At 36.9% G+C, this 15,251-nt stretch overlaps 1 protein-coding gene across 1 annotated transcript in view; it reads left to right on the top strand.

The window, feature by feature from the left end:
- LOC140153599 (stress-induced-phosphoprotein 1-like) overlaps positions 1–12,919 on the top strand; it is a 39,111-nt gene extending 26,192 nt beyond the window's left edge. The window contains exons 12-13 of the mRNA XM_072176381.1: positions 967–1,139; positions 12,681–12,919. Of these exons, the coding sequence (XP_072032482.1) occupies positions 967–1,139; positions 12,681–12,753 (246 nt within the window). The 3' untranslated portion in view covers positions 12,754–12,919. The remainder of the gene's footprint in view (positions 1–966; positions 1,140–12,680) is intronic.
- The last annotated feature ends 2,332 nt before the right edge of the window (positions 12,920–15,251 follow it).

Here is a 15,251-nt window from a genome sequence, read left to right as displayed (position 1 = left end):
CTTACCATGTTGTGTGACTGTGTCTTAGACGCACAGGACCCTTCGTTCTTTTAAGATTTATCTGCCACCACTCCAGTCTTCCATGTGCCTGATGTACAGTACAGTGTAGCCCTATCCTTATGTTGTATTGTACTATGTCTATTTATACAATTTTCCACCCTGATGTGGCTATGACGTCAGTGCAAATTTCATTAGGTGAAGCTTCAAGTAGCTAGCGGACGCTCAAAGCACAGGTGTACACACACATGCTTAAAGACGCTGCATTGATGCGAGCGCGAAACAGCTGCCTCAACCCGTTGACGTCACTGCCACATCAGGGTGAAAAATATTTATAAGGATAGTGAACTTGTTCTGGTAAGGGGGAGAGAGAGATGATGTTCGGGCATACAGACAAAATTAACAACCATTTCATCTGGTTTGGGATACTTCTTCAGTAAATCGTCTTTGTTACATTAAGCTACTCATTATCCATATCCATAAGTCGAAAATATCTCATCTCAAATACTTGGAGCTTGGTTAGGTTCAATTTAACCCAATATCGTAGATTTGTCTATGTAGGTGGCAGTAGGGAGAATAAGGTGCTCTGTAATCCTCACTTACAGTGACCTTGACCTTGAGATATCTTGGTTCAACCAGATGGTGTTTTCTTCTTTTTTTTTTTCTTTTTTTTTTTGAGCTAGGAGGTTTAAAATATTGGGCAAAACAAAGTCAAGGATAATACTAAAAACCCTATAGCAGAACCAATTAATGTGTGCATTTTTAAAAGTAAAGAAATAATCCATCCAATGTTATTATTATTAGGTTTTCAGAATAGCCTTCCGACAAATGAAGCTACTGTCCAAGTGAGTGGTACAATTAGTGGACAGCTAGCTTATGTACAACGGGTGCAAGAATCAGAAAAATTTTTGTCTTCATAATTTTTTCTTTAAAATCACTCTTTTATTTTATTTTTTTTATGCTCTTTAGGAAGCAAAAGAAGGTGTGACTTCATGTATGATGGCGCAGAGAATGAACAGATCGGATCCAGAGGAGGTCAAACGACAAGCTATGGCTAACCCAGAAATCCAACAAATAATGCAAGACCCAGCCATGCGTATGATATTAGAACAAATGCAGGAAAATCCAGGTGCCCTTCAAGAGTAAGTATCGGCAGTCAACATTGAGAATAACCCTGGTGTATGTCCTTGCCGTAGTGTTAGGTTCAATATACACAAAGACTACAGATGGAAATTGTCTTGTGCTTTCACCAGTGGGATAATCAGTTGATTACCACCTGCCTTGGGGAGTTTCAGCCCTCTTATAATCAAAACTCGCTTGAGGTTGAGAGCCAGCCAACCAAAAGAAGAGACCAAGCACCAGTCAAAAAGCACCAGCTTTTGAATTTGGCCGGTTTTACCCATATTGAATACTGCCCTCCTATATTGTGTACGGTACGCCTTACTTCGAAAAGGCTAATTGGTGGCACCGACCATGATTATGAGTAATGGGCCTGATTTGGGGGGCACAAGCCATTTTTCGGCACTTTTCCTATGGGATTTTCTAAATTTTCAGATCGCTGGAGGGGCACACGCCCCAATGACGCTATGCCACCTCAAGCTTGGTAGTGACGTCAATGCTTTTGTGTGGTTGCGCCGCAAGTGTGCCTACAAATGGCTGTATATATGTGTGTAATACGCACTGCAAGATGGGGTTAGTACATGTGATGTGGTACTGCTACCTGCGAAATACGCACCTATGTCTCTACCAAACTCAAGATGAAACAAAGTATAGTTTAGCTGCGTTCTCATGCCGTCAGGAGTGTATCATTCATTGGGTGCAGTAATAGTGACTCGCGCGTTGACTTACATATCTTCATACACTACTTATGACTTATTTTGGATTTTACAAAAACAGTATTTTAAAACCATGTAATCAGATGAGTGCTATTTCATTTAGTAATGTTTAGGCAAAAGAACATTTGCACTACCATGTTCTGCAACAGACACTACACGTCTCTCTGTACCAAAATTCAACCCTAAAGGCCTGCAATCAGCTTTCGACAAGAGTTTTTCTCTCACCGCACCTGCACTCTGGAACTCACTTCCATCTGAACTCCATACTGCTGTTTCTCTGCCAAGTTTCAAGAAAGGTCTCAAAACCTTCCTGTTCCCACAATAATCTGGTGGCTTTGTTTCAGTTTGCTGTTTTATTTTGCCTTTCAAATATTTTGTGTTCCATCTTGGCACCATGGTCTTTATGAAATGGCGCCCTATAAATGCCTTGTATGTAATGTAATGTATGTAATGTTGTTGTCTTGTGACTCTGAAACTCCTTGGTTAGCACCATAAACTCAAAAAAGAAATCAAAGAGTAGAGTTATGAGGACAACAAAGTGTTTATGTCACTGATTGTACTGAGCTCAAAGCACTCTAGTTACATGCCAATAAGAATTGTGTGTGTGGGGCTAGGAGTGATCTAGACTATGCCAGTCTAATTTTATTAAAAATATGTTATTATTATTCTTTATTAATCCATTTCGTTTAACTTAAAATTATATTGATTTTTATTAAAATTAAAGTATTTAATAGTAAAATGGTCATAAAGAGTTAAAAATATCAGATGATTAGTGACAATAAAAGTAATTGAATGCAACATTATCTTGCATAATTATAATGGCTCACTTTAATACTGAACAATTCTGGTTTTGGAATCTACCAGTTTATTGATAGCGAACCCTGAAAATCCGACTATGGACTTTGAATTTTAAGCACAACTTTACCCGGGACTTTGCTCTCTAAAAACACACTGTCAAGCATACTTGTTTATCAGTCCATTAACCACAAGTACTAAGCATGGTATAGTACAAAACGTGCTAGATGTTTGATGAGAGATTAACTTTCGCCTCAACACAAAAGCGCCGCAAATACCACAGACAGTTGTGTACGGTGTAGTTAATGGTAATGGCGCGGGTCCGGAAGATTTAAACCATAGCGAGATATGGGCGACCAATCACAAGGCAGGTCCATTTAAAGATGCATTACATCATGGCCAATTTTAGTTAGGCCAGAAATTGGCCTATAACTCTCCATAGAGTCCCGTGTTAAAAATCTTAACCGCAAGGCAATGTCAGTAGTCCACTTGGGAAGCTAACAAACAGAGGGAGTGCGGTGACTGAAAAGATCAGATACAGATGTGAAAATCTATCAGTTGCACACAAATCAATATAAATCAGAGTTCTATGCTTTATGTATAGCCAGAGTATGCAAAATGGGCAAGTGGACTACGGAGAAGTCTAGGAGTGATCAGACAAGCCAAAACTGGTAGCATAATCAACTGTACAATTGTACCTTCAAATGATCAAAATGCAAGATTTGACAACAATACCGATAATGATAATATAACAACAATAGTACCGGTAATGATAATAACAACAATAGTACCGGTAATGATAATAACAAAAATATTATTACAGATAATGATAATATATAACAACAATAGTAATGATAATAACAATTAAAATATTAATACAGATATGAAGTATATAACAGTAATGACAATAATAATGATAATAACAATTATAATAGTAATACAGATTATGATAATATATACCAATAATAACAATAATAATGATAATAACAATTATAATATTAATACAGATAATGAAATATATAACAATAATAACAATTATAACAATCATAATATTAATACAGATTATGATAATATATAACAATAATAACAATAATAATGATAATAACAATTATAATATTAATTAGATTATGATAATATATACCAATAATAACAGCAATAGTAATGATTATAACATTTATAATATTAATACAGATTATGATAATATATACCAATAATAACAATAGTAATAGGGATGACCAATGAACCATCAACTTGATTAGAACACTCCCATAGACATGCAGGGAGCTCAACTGTGCACTGCTTGCACATACATTTCTAAATTGATCTCATTCTTTTATTTTTCAATATTTTTCTGTAAAATTTGGGGAAGTTACTGCCAATTATATTTTGTAACTATCTTGCAAATTACAGCAACATAACTTATTTTGTTTTTCTGTAAGTGCGAGTCAAAATTGGTCCATCGCCACAGTGCGCTTTAATTGCCAGTGGCTGAGTTTAGCACTGCTCAAGAATGTCACAAAATATTCAAATCAGTAAGATCAGGTGAAAAGCGTGGCCTACTGAGCTGTAATTTGGCAGAGTTGCCAGTAATACCTCTATCATACCCTCTGTAAAAAGGTTAAAAAATTGAACAAGTAGATCTCGAGTTACAAATTAAATCACCAGCTTCCCTTTGGAATTTTTATATTCCTTTCAAATCATGTTAAGAAGACACCTTTCTGAACATAAATGTGAAGTTTCGTGCTCATTCGATGTATTGTTCACCTGATCTTAACCCTAAACGTTTTTCTTATATTTAGGCCTATAATATCTACAACTTGCTGCTGGCTATACCTTGTTTAGGACTTTCAAAAGAAGTACCTGAATGTGCAACCATAACTGTTTCAAAATAGCCCGCGATAGTCATGCAGGTAACTCCGAGGTCAAGCATTGAATTGGTTTGAACAAAGATACTCATAATGTATTGAGTGCTACTTTGGTTTGAATGAGGAATACTACAGGAATACACATGAGCATGATGAGGATAATCTCTATTGTTGTGAATGAGTCAATGACCTTCAAAACTTAAGATTTTGTTTACATACACCTACTAATTGGTCATATGAAACCCAATAACATTGAAATTCTTGGTTGTGAAAAAAAGTTCACCTACTTAGTGCAATTTTGATTTTGTGCCATATCGGCTATCTTGGATGATTTTTGGCAAATGTCCTCTAAATGCATGATTTCAATGCCTTGGTTTGAAAAAATAAGTTATGCCAGTGACTAGTTAAGTGCCATTTCATAAGAAACCCCTTTGATACTTTCACAATATGCTTGTTTCATGTTTGCAAATATGTTAAAATAAAGAAATGTATAAAGGTAAATATATGCTTATGCCAGTTTTGCTCCCAACTGCTATTTTTGGACCTTGTCATTTTATTTCGTTCCAATGACCGGTCAGAATGGGAAACTTTGATAATTCATAATTGAAAAGTTTTTGACCGATTTTGACCATTTAACCACCAAAATACTTCTGTTGATTAGTTCTACTCAGAAAACAATCTTTTGTAGCAATAGGGTCAACATGAAATTTTGATGGTTATCCCTAATAGTAATGATTATAACAATTATAATATTAATACAGATTATGAAATATAAAACAATAATAACAACAATATTAATAATAATAACAATTATAATATTAATACCATATAATGAAATATATAACAATAATAACAACAATAATAATGATAATAACAATTATAATATTAATAAAGATTATGATAATATATACCAATAATAACAACAATAGTAATGATTATAACAATTATAATATTAATACAGATAATGAAATATATAACAATAATAACAACAATATTAATGATAATAACAATTAAAATATTAATACAGATATGAAATATATATAACAATGACAATAATAATGATAATAACAATTAAAATATTAATACAGATAATGAAGTATATAACAATAATAACAACAATGCAATGACAATACGCTATAGAGTATGTGTGGCTGTTTGAGAATTGACCAATCATACGCTTGGAATATGGCCGTCATTGGCTAAGTCAAGGGTAGGTCGCGATCATGTTATTCCACGAAAAGTGTGCCAGACGCAGTGGACGCAGTAAGTACACAATAAGTACATGCTCATATGATCGAGAAATAAATATTTTTGAATTATATAATTATATGAACAGGTCTGTCATCAAATGTACATTTCATTAGTAATGAACTACCTATGATCCTTTGATTGCCCGGAGTGGAATATGTTTTTGCTGATTTTTTTTCCTACTACACATCTTGCTGCTTGCAAAGGCCGATGCCAAAGTATACAGGAATGGATTGATGCAGGAATTGACTGGCAAGACAAATGTTGCTATCCAGGCATAGGCAACTGGGTGTACCGTAACCGCCCCAGCTTGGACCAGGATGGACAATGTACCTACTGATACCCAGCAACAAAAATCTGTGAACACAATGACAAAAATTTTCATAGCCATTCTGATTTCTTCCTTTAGCTCGGTAGAACGGCCAGCCTGCTGACCTGTTTTTCTGGCAGAAAAGAAAATAGCCAGATAACAGTAACCTACAACAAAAAAACATGCCAGATTTAGGCCTGTGAATATGGCAATTGAAAAGTACATGGCTGCCGTACTCCCTATATACACAGAATATGAGGCTGTCATTGAAAGTGTTTTGTATTCTGTATGTACCTCTATCGGATGTTTATTTATTCTGTACAAGGGTTGTCTAGATATGGGTAACCCTACACATATTTCTGATACGGCATAGATATCAGAATCGACTTGTGATAATACAAAAGATGTGATACTTATGCCTAGCGCTATAAACCACGTCAGGGCAATCAAAATACGGGCAAGCTTAGTACTAATTCTGTACCGACTGAACGTGTACTTCACCCCCAGAAACCTGTCAATAGTGATCAGTGTTATGAAGAAAGTGGATGCCTCACTGGATAATACAGACAAGGCACCGGCTATTCGGCACAATGCACTGGCTCTCCAATATTCTGAAAATTATGGAAAATAATGTGTGTACTTCATATCTGCTGAAACTAAAATGATCAGATATATACCCATACAGAAATCGGATATTGACAGGTTTGTGATCAGCAGGGATTGGACTTTGTTGCCTTGCCTTTTATGCTTGCATCTGGCATAAAAGACGGAGATGTTTCCAAGTAACGCAAGAGTTCCAACTAACAATATAGCTATGCGGAGGCCATCATATGACAACAATCGCTCGCATGTGAGGAATGGAGATTTGACTTTATCACATGTGCAATTAGCTGATGTGAAGCAACAAGTAGAAGGGTCACTTACAATAAAATATACTGTTTCATTCAAACCTGTCAGTGCATTTGGCTCAATCCACATGATTGGATTGTTATATAAGTTGAGTATTTCCAAGTTGACGTTTTGAAGCAACAGTTCAGTCGGAATGCGGGCCAAATTATTCTCGGACATGTCCAGATGTTGCAACTGTTGCAGATTGTGAAAAATGTCTGCTGGTAGGGACTGCAATTGGTTGTTATTAATTGCAAGATATTCAAGTTTGGTTTGATTTTGGAATGTACTGGAATGCAGTTTGGAAAGTTTATTGTGCGACAATACCAGGTTGGTCATGTCTTTCAGTTGTCCAAACAAACCTGGTGCTGTATGATTTGGCGATTCTTTGACACCAAACGCTAGCTCAGTGTGACTGTTATTCGAGAGATCTAACCCAGTCAAATTGGGCATTTTGTTGAATACGTCAGGTTCAATCTTATCAAGAAGGTTATTTGAAAAGTCCAACCCAATCAAATTTGGCATTTCGCTGAATGCACCAGATAGTAACTCTGTCAGGTGGTTATTGGAAAGGTCGAATCCCCTCAAGCTTGTCAATTCACTGAATATACCAGGCTCTATCTTGGTAAGATTGTTATTGGATAGGGTGAAATTCACCAAGCTAGTCAAGCCACTGAAAACACCAGGCTCTATCTCGTCGAGATGGTTGTTGGAAATTCTTAACAACCTCAAGCCTGTCAGTCCACTGAAAACACCAGGCTCTATCTTGGTAAGATGGTTACTGGATAGGTATAAATCCTCCAAGCTTGTCAGTCCACTGAATGCACCAGGCTCTATCCTGGTAATATGGTTATTGTAAAGGTTTAAAACCTCCAAGCTAGTCAATTCACTGAAAATGTCTAACACCCCCAGTCCTGTCAAATTGCTGAAAACACCAGGCTCTATCCTGGTAAGATTGTTATAGGAAATGGTGAGCCTTTCCAAGCTTGTCAGTCCACTGAAAACACCAGGCTCTATCCTGGTAAGATTATTATTGAAAAGGGATAAATCCTCCAAGCTTGTCAGTCCACTGAATGCACCAGGGTCTAATTTGGTAAGGTGGTTATCGGATAGGGATAAATACTCCAAGCTTGTCAGTCCACTGAAAACACCAGGCTCTATCCTGGTAAGATTGTTATTGAAAAGGGATAAATCCTCCAAGCTTGTCAGTCCACTGAATGCACCAGGGTCTATTCTGGTAAGGTGGTTATCGGATAGGGATAAATACTCCAAGCTTGTCAGTCCACTGAAAACACCGGGCTCTATCCTGGTAAGATTGTTATAGGATAGGCGTAAAGTCACCAAGCTTGTCAGTCCACTGAAAGCACCAGGCTCTATCCTGGTAAGGTGGTTATTGGATAGGAATAAATGCTCCAAGCTTGTCAGTCCACTGAAAACACCAGGCTCTATTCTGGTGAAATGGTTATTGTAAAGGTGTAAATACTTCAAGCTTGTCAGTCCACTGAAAACACCAGGCTGTATCCTGGTAAGATTGTTATAGGATAGGGATAAATACTCCAAGCTTGTCAGTCCACTGAAAACACCAGGCTCTATCCTGGTAAGATGGTTATTGTAAAGGTTTAAATACTCTAAGCTTGTCAATCTACTGAAAACACCAGGCTCTATCCTGGTAAGATGGTTATTGGATATTAATAAATCCTCCAAGTTTGTCAGTCCACTGAAAACACCAGGCTCTATCCTGGTAAGATGGTTATTGGATATTAATAAATCCTCCAAGTTTGTCAGTCCACTGAAAACACCAGACTCTATCCTGGTAAGATGGTTATAGGATAGGAATAAATACTCCAAGTTTGGCAATCTACTGAATGCACCAGGCTCTATATTGGTAAGATGGTTATTGGAAATGTCTAACCTCGACAAGTTCGTCAAATTGCTGAAAACACCATGTTCTAGCTTGGTAAGATTTTTGCTTGAAAGGTCTAACTCATACAAACTGTCACTCATCGGTAGTATAAACACAAGTACTATCAATGCTGAGATTGCACAGTAACCACACCAAGACATGATGATAATCACAATTAGTCCAAGCTGATAACTCTAGATATCCAGAACCGTTAAATTATTCTTCTCCATTCTCCATTCACCACTTGCACATAACAACACTGGTCCCATCACAATAATTTAAACCTCAATTTGATAATGTCATCATCCTCTTCATGTATCATGCGTTCATACACTTGGTGATCGTTTGCATTAGTTTGGCTACTAAGTACACATACCCTGAAAAATAGCAGAAATTGAAACTCAAACCAAGTTGCTTTCACAAGTTGGTATGGTATATAAATTTCTCTTATTCAGGTTGCCTTCATAGTGACATGTCCATTAAGATGTTAATGTGTCCCGTAAAATAGCACTGCCAATGGGGAAATTTCACATTGAACCACCAAGTGTAGTGGTAGTGAAAAGCAGTCCCAAGCTGCTCTCATCATTTTCCATTTGACATGGTATGTTTCTGTGGTGCTGGGTCCAGGCTGGTTTTACAATATGGTGGCATGTCCATTAAGATGCAACACATTTTGTTACAGAGTTGCGTAGCACTATATCAGTGGGTGCAATTTCGGTTCTGCAAAGAGAAAGTGTGGTGGTTGTGACGGATAGTTGGAAATTCCTCTCGCAAATTTCTGGTTGAAATGTTTTCAGGCCCTTGGTGTTCACCTGCAATGGTCATGTAACTTGGTAACAAGTAGTTATCACTGCGGAGATTTCACAGTTAATACAAAAACTTCACACTACCTATGATAAGCCATATAGCGGGGTGTGACATTCAGCTGAAGTAGCGCTCACAATTGACCACCTAATATCATCCGTACCACTAACAACACTGCTGCTGACTATGACACTCAGTGCAGAAATCAGTGCAGATATGCTAATAAGTATACTCTGTCTATGGTTGATGTAAGAAGTCATTCCACTTCAGCAACTATTTTTCTGTTAAACTGTGTATGGTATTCATATTCTCTGATCCGCATGTAACAACTATATCATAAGTGATCTGTGCGTGAGCATGCGTGGTATAATGGTTGTGACTTGCCGGACAGATGAGCGCTGCAATACTAGTACATATTATATAGGCCTATAATAGGGTGATCATGCTGGAGAGTGTATAACGACAGTATATCATTAGATGGCCTTTTTCACCAATAATGGATCAAAGTTGATATTGTATACAACCAATGTTATGAGAAGTAACACACGACGTAAGGCACTGATTTATGGTCTATTGCAAACAGGTGATCAACCCCAGTTGTAATTAAAGGTATACATTTTCCCTTTGAAATTAAAATTCAATATTTGCATTTTTGACACTGCGAGCAAACTGATTTAAACATATTGTAAAATATATTCCTTTCAACTTGAAGCCTTATTGTAACATTTCCTTAAAAATAGATTAGTATCCCCCTCCCTCCCCTCCCTCCCCTCCCCCAAGGCCTTTTTTGTAATTTTTAGTGCATTTTTGACCAATTTTGTCAAAGTTTGCCCCCTGGAAATTTGCCTTGCTTCCCTCTGAAAAAGTCTTGGCTACGCCATGTGTGTATGCCTGTTCTGCACGCCATGTATGTACTGTGTTGTTAACATCGCATACACGGTTCCTGCGCTTTATTCAAAATCTCGGATTTTGACAGAACTACAGCACATCAAGTCTTGCTTTTTGCAGGGTATGTTATTTTAATAATGTACATCACAATCGTGTAAAATACAAAATTTTGAAAGCTATTGAGGCCCGCCCTCACTGAAGACTGCCCCTTGTCAACAGAAAATAAGCAGACCTTGCCTATCTGCTAATGTAAAAGGTTTAGTGGCTCTGAAAAGAGCCGTTCACTGAAGTCTGTTACCTTCCCAGTATTTAAGAATGCCGGTACCCATTTATACACCTGGGTGGAGAGGACTAATCTACGGCATTTCCTCGAATAGTCGCCCCCCTCAAATAAACACCCCCACCACTTTTTTCAACCAGGATGTTTCAAAAATGCCGATATTTACATGCTATCTTGTGTAGTAAGCTTACCAAGTTGCTCACATGGTCAATAATAGCAGCAATAATTGGCGAAAATCTGGATTGGAAACCTGGAAGTGAACCAAAAGTCAGTGTTTCTAGTTCATAGTTGGTCATTTTAGTGTGACTTTTAACCTAATGATTTTAACTGGCATTGTCGTGCTAAAAATGACCTCTAATAAACGCCCCCCCCGTTTGGAAAATGCAACACCCCCGGGGGCGTATATTCGAGGAAATACGGCAGATAAAGTACCTTACACAAGGCACAACATGATGACGTAGCCGGGATACGAACCCGCAACCTTCTGATTATGAGTCGGCCACTGTGCTCCCATATTGCATCTATATAGTATCCAAAACACTTAAAACTTGGAGTCTGATTTGTTTAGTGACAGGCTTTCATGTAAAGTATTGAAAATGAGGCCACTCACCATAATGTGTGCATCAATGCTGTTCATTCCAAGTTTGATCAACAGGCATTTTTTTCATACTCGCTTCCCCTTCCTCGAGTCAATAAAGTAAAATCAAATTTTGAGATTTTCACAAAAAACTGTTATTTTTTTGCAGGAATCTATTATGCTAGTTGAATTCCTTGCATCATTTTCTTTCTGAAAATGTATACTTTTATATACTTATCATCATTACATTTAGAGTTATAATAAATAATAAAAAAAACAATATCTAAAGTACTGACTTGGAGGTATACAGACTACAAAGTTTGTGTATCTCATTAAAAGTTCTTGTATCTATTTTATAATCCGACACTGTAATATAATCATAACATGCACTCAGTTTACACCGATTGAAGTAAAGAAATAACAGATCCGTGATTTATAGCTGTGTACAATCATAACATGCGCTCAATTTACACAGATTGAAGTAAAGAAATAACAAATCTGATTTATAGCTGTATACAATCATAACATGCACTCAGTTTACAAGTAAAGAAATAACAGACTCTTGATTTATAGCTGTGTACAATCATAACATGCACTCAATTACAGAGATCGGAAAATATTGAATATCAGAAGCCGTCAAACTCCCTGATTTATAGCCGTAGTGGTTACCTTTAGAGAAACTGATTTCAATGAGCACTGGTGTTCTGACTGTAACACATGAAAATGTTGATTTTTATCCAGCTGAAATTTTTTATGTTGTGTACCGGTACATGAGAATATTTTCCTTTTTTTTTTTAATCAACATTATCTAAATGAAGAAAGATATAATTTTCAAGTACCGAGCATTATCTTACATTTCTAAATATTGTGCGGTGTTTTCAGCCATCCTAGATTCCTTTGCCATAATATTATGTCACACATTAAAGGCGTATTTTAATGATCCTAGTATCCTCTTTTTATGACATTTTCCAGTAGATATTCACGAAAAAACCTTATTCCCAAAATTTCAGTTGATTCCGATTTTGCGTTCGCGAGTTATGCGTGATTATGTGTATTGCACTGCTCCATAGGCCACTGTGTGTAATTTCGTTCTGGTATACCAGAACGAAATTCAAATTGCTAAACAAATTGATCTGCAAGAAACTTTTGGTACATAAACATATAGCCAGAGGTTTCCAGTGGTATAAAAATCTCAACTTTTTTTGAAAAAAGTGGGGGATGAGGCTGTGGATCACGAAATGCCCTTTTAATTAATAAAATCATTTTATTTTCACCTTTTGTTTATTTCAGACATTTGCGGAATCCAGAAATTGCATCTAAAATCCAGAAACTATTGAAAGTTGGTCTCATCTCAATTCGCTGACGACAATAACACCCCCAAGGCGACGGGAAATAACCCCTGTACTGCGGGCGATGGGACGGACTTACCAAGGAGGGTCCGTCGGTTGGAAATTATTTGGGTTTTTTAAATTATTTTTTTTCCGGAAGAGGCTAAGTGCCATTAAAAAAAATCACAGAAAGCATGAAAATTGGAAGGAAAAAAACAAAGAATATTGTTTATATTTGGAAAAATTTGTGCATTTTTGTCAAAAATAATTTGGTAAAAAAATAGCAGTTATTAATTTCATACAACTAGAAAAAATCTCTGAAGCACAAAATCTGGGTCGCTTGGGCCAGTGTAACAGGTTTTTTTGGGATTTTTCGTCGCCGCCTAATAATACTACTAATCTAGAGTGTACATGTTCATGCAAAAACATTTCATTGTGTGTATGTAATATGATATATTAGCTTCAATCAGTGTTGTGAATTGACATCTGTATATACAATAAAATGGCTTGTATGTATAAAGGTGGCAAGTCCACAGAGAAGATATTCTTACCCTTCCCAGAATCCTTTGCAACATGACGCATCACCTCATTACATCAAATGACACTCCTGTTATTATTTTGTATAGGTTCGCTTCTTCATGTTGAGAATAGACTGGCGAAATGTGGGTTGATAGTAATATAAATTTTTGCAAGATCTGGATGTGCTCTGTTCAGTGAGGTACTACGTATCATCACTGTCGAGTCCGAAGTGTCGACCCATGCTGTACTAGATAGCAAATCAGTACAGAAAATTGAAATGGAAGAAATGCATTGTGGGAAGTGTAAGATATCTTGTCTGGGAAGTCCACTTGATTAACTAAAATGGGATAAGTAATGAAATTTGGGGTAAAATTAGAAAGAAAAAAAATGGTGGTTAAAACTGGTGTACCACGGATGGGATCACATTTTGACTGCTCAGTTTTGCTCAGATCTGTTTGCAAAGTAAATCGACTGTAATAGCTGCCATGTGTAGATGGAGTATAATATACTTTTCACAGGGCTGCTATTGCACTTACCTACTTCTGAGCAGTCGATTTACTTTGCAAACAGATCTGTTGTTATCATTATGCAACTTGACGCTGTGTAGTACGCAGTGATTGTCATGAAGAAAGAGCAAGGTCATTTGCATTTGATGTGACTTGTCAGCCAATGACTTATGAATATTCATATTCAATGATATGCATATTCAATATAGAAGAAGGAATTCTCCCCTCCCCCAAAAAAAAAAAATGCATTGATTTCAACAATAATGGCAATCCAAAAATTCTTTATAATTTTCAATAACAGTCCTGATGAACATGTTCAGTAATGATAAGCATTTTTAGCATCAAGGTTCATTAAACCCATAATTTTGAAACAGCTTGATATGGAATGTTTGACATCATACTGGCTCTACGCCCAATGCTCATGTCATTAAGCATGAAGAAACATAATTGTTAAATATTGGCTTTTAAGACCCACATGAATATGCAACTATACAATTTTTCATCCTGATGTGGCAGTGACGTCAATGCGCATTTCATAGGGCGCAGCTTCAAGTAGCTACCGGACACTCAAAAGTGCTGGCGTACGCCCTCACATGTTTAAAGACGTCGCATAGATTTGTGTGCGAAACAGCTTTGACATCACTGCCACTTTGGGGTGAAAAATATTATAGTCGGATCCACATACTGATCACAGTGCTAGTTTCAACATTAATTAGTAAATTTGGCATGGATTTCTGTAGCAGCTGCTTCCTCTTGTCCATGATGCATGCCTCATACATGACGTAAACACCCAAGGGTGGTTCCGATTGGCTGAGTCGATCCTGATTGGCTGATTATATACCAGGGCTTCGTTCGGCACAGAAAGCCTACTGAGATCTGTTCTTCTTGGAAGCAGTGTTCGAAATATGCCTCAAAAAGTTACAGGCCAGCCGGGCTTGACCTTAAAAAGTTACCGCCCAGCCGGGCCGGCAACTAGATGCCAGTCAGAAAAGTTACCGGCCAGGCCAAAAAGTTACAGGCCAACGGCTGACCGGCCCTATTTCGAACGCTGCTTGGAAGCTAGTGTAATGAACCATACAATATCGTAACATAATCTGGGACCAATTTTATAATTTTTGTAACTTATTTTTTTAGCATTAACCCTGTTTATTTCAGTTTCTCAAACATGTAGAAAATTTCCAAATTAACAAATAAAGTTAGCATAATATGTAAAGTTGAATCTTTTTTGAAAAAAAGGGGAGTAAGTCAAAGAAACCCAATTTCCTATTTGGTTAATGTGCATCAGGTACTGTTTTTTTAAAATTTTAAAATTTTAACTCCACAATTTAAGTTCATTTATGAATCATGTAGACTTGTAATGTGCAGGGTTGCTCTTGTTAATTACCAATTACCAATTAATTGGTAGCAATGGGCTATTCCATTTCAAATCCACACTACCCCTGTGGAAGATTTTGGAAATTTCTGCCACAGAGGGAGTATGAATTTCAAATGGAATGAGCACAATTGAA

This window comes from Amphiura filiformis, chromosome 5 (genome assembly GCF_039555335.1).
Source record: "Amphiura filiformis chromosome 5, Afil_fr2py, whole genome shotgun sequence".
Classification (NCBI taxonomy): domain Eukaryota; kingdom Metazoa; phylum Echinodermata; class Ophiuroidea; order Amphilepidida; family Amphiuridae; genus Amphiura; species Amphiura filiformis.
This window is presented reverse-complemented; position numbering and strand designations above follow the sequence as displayed.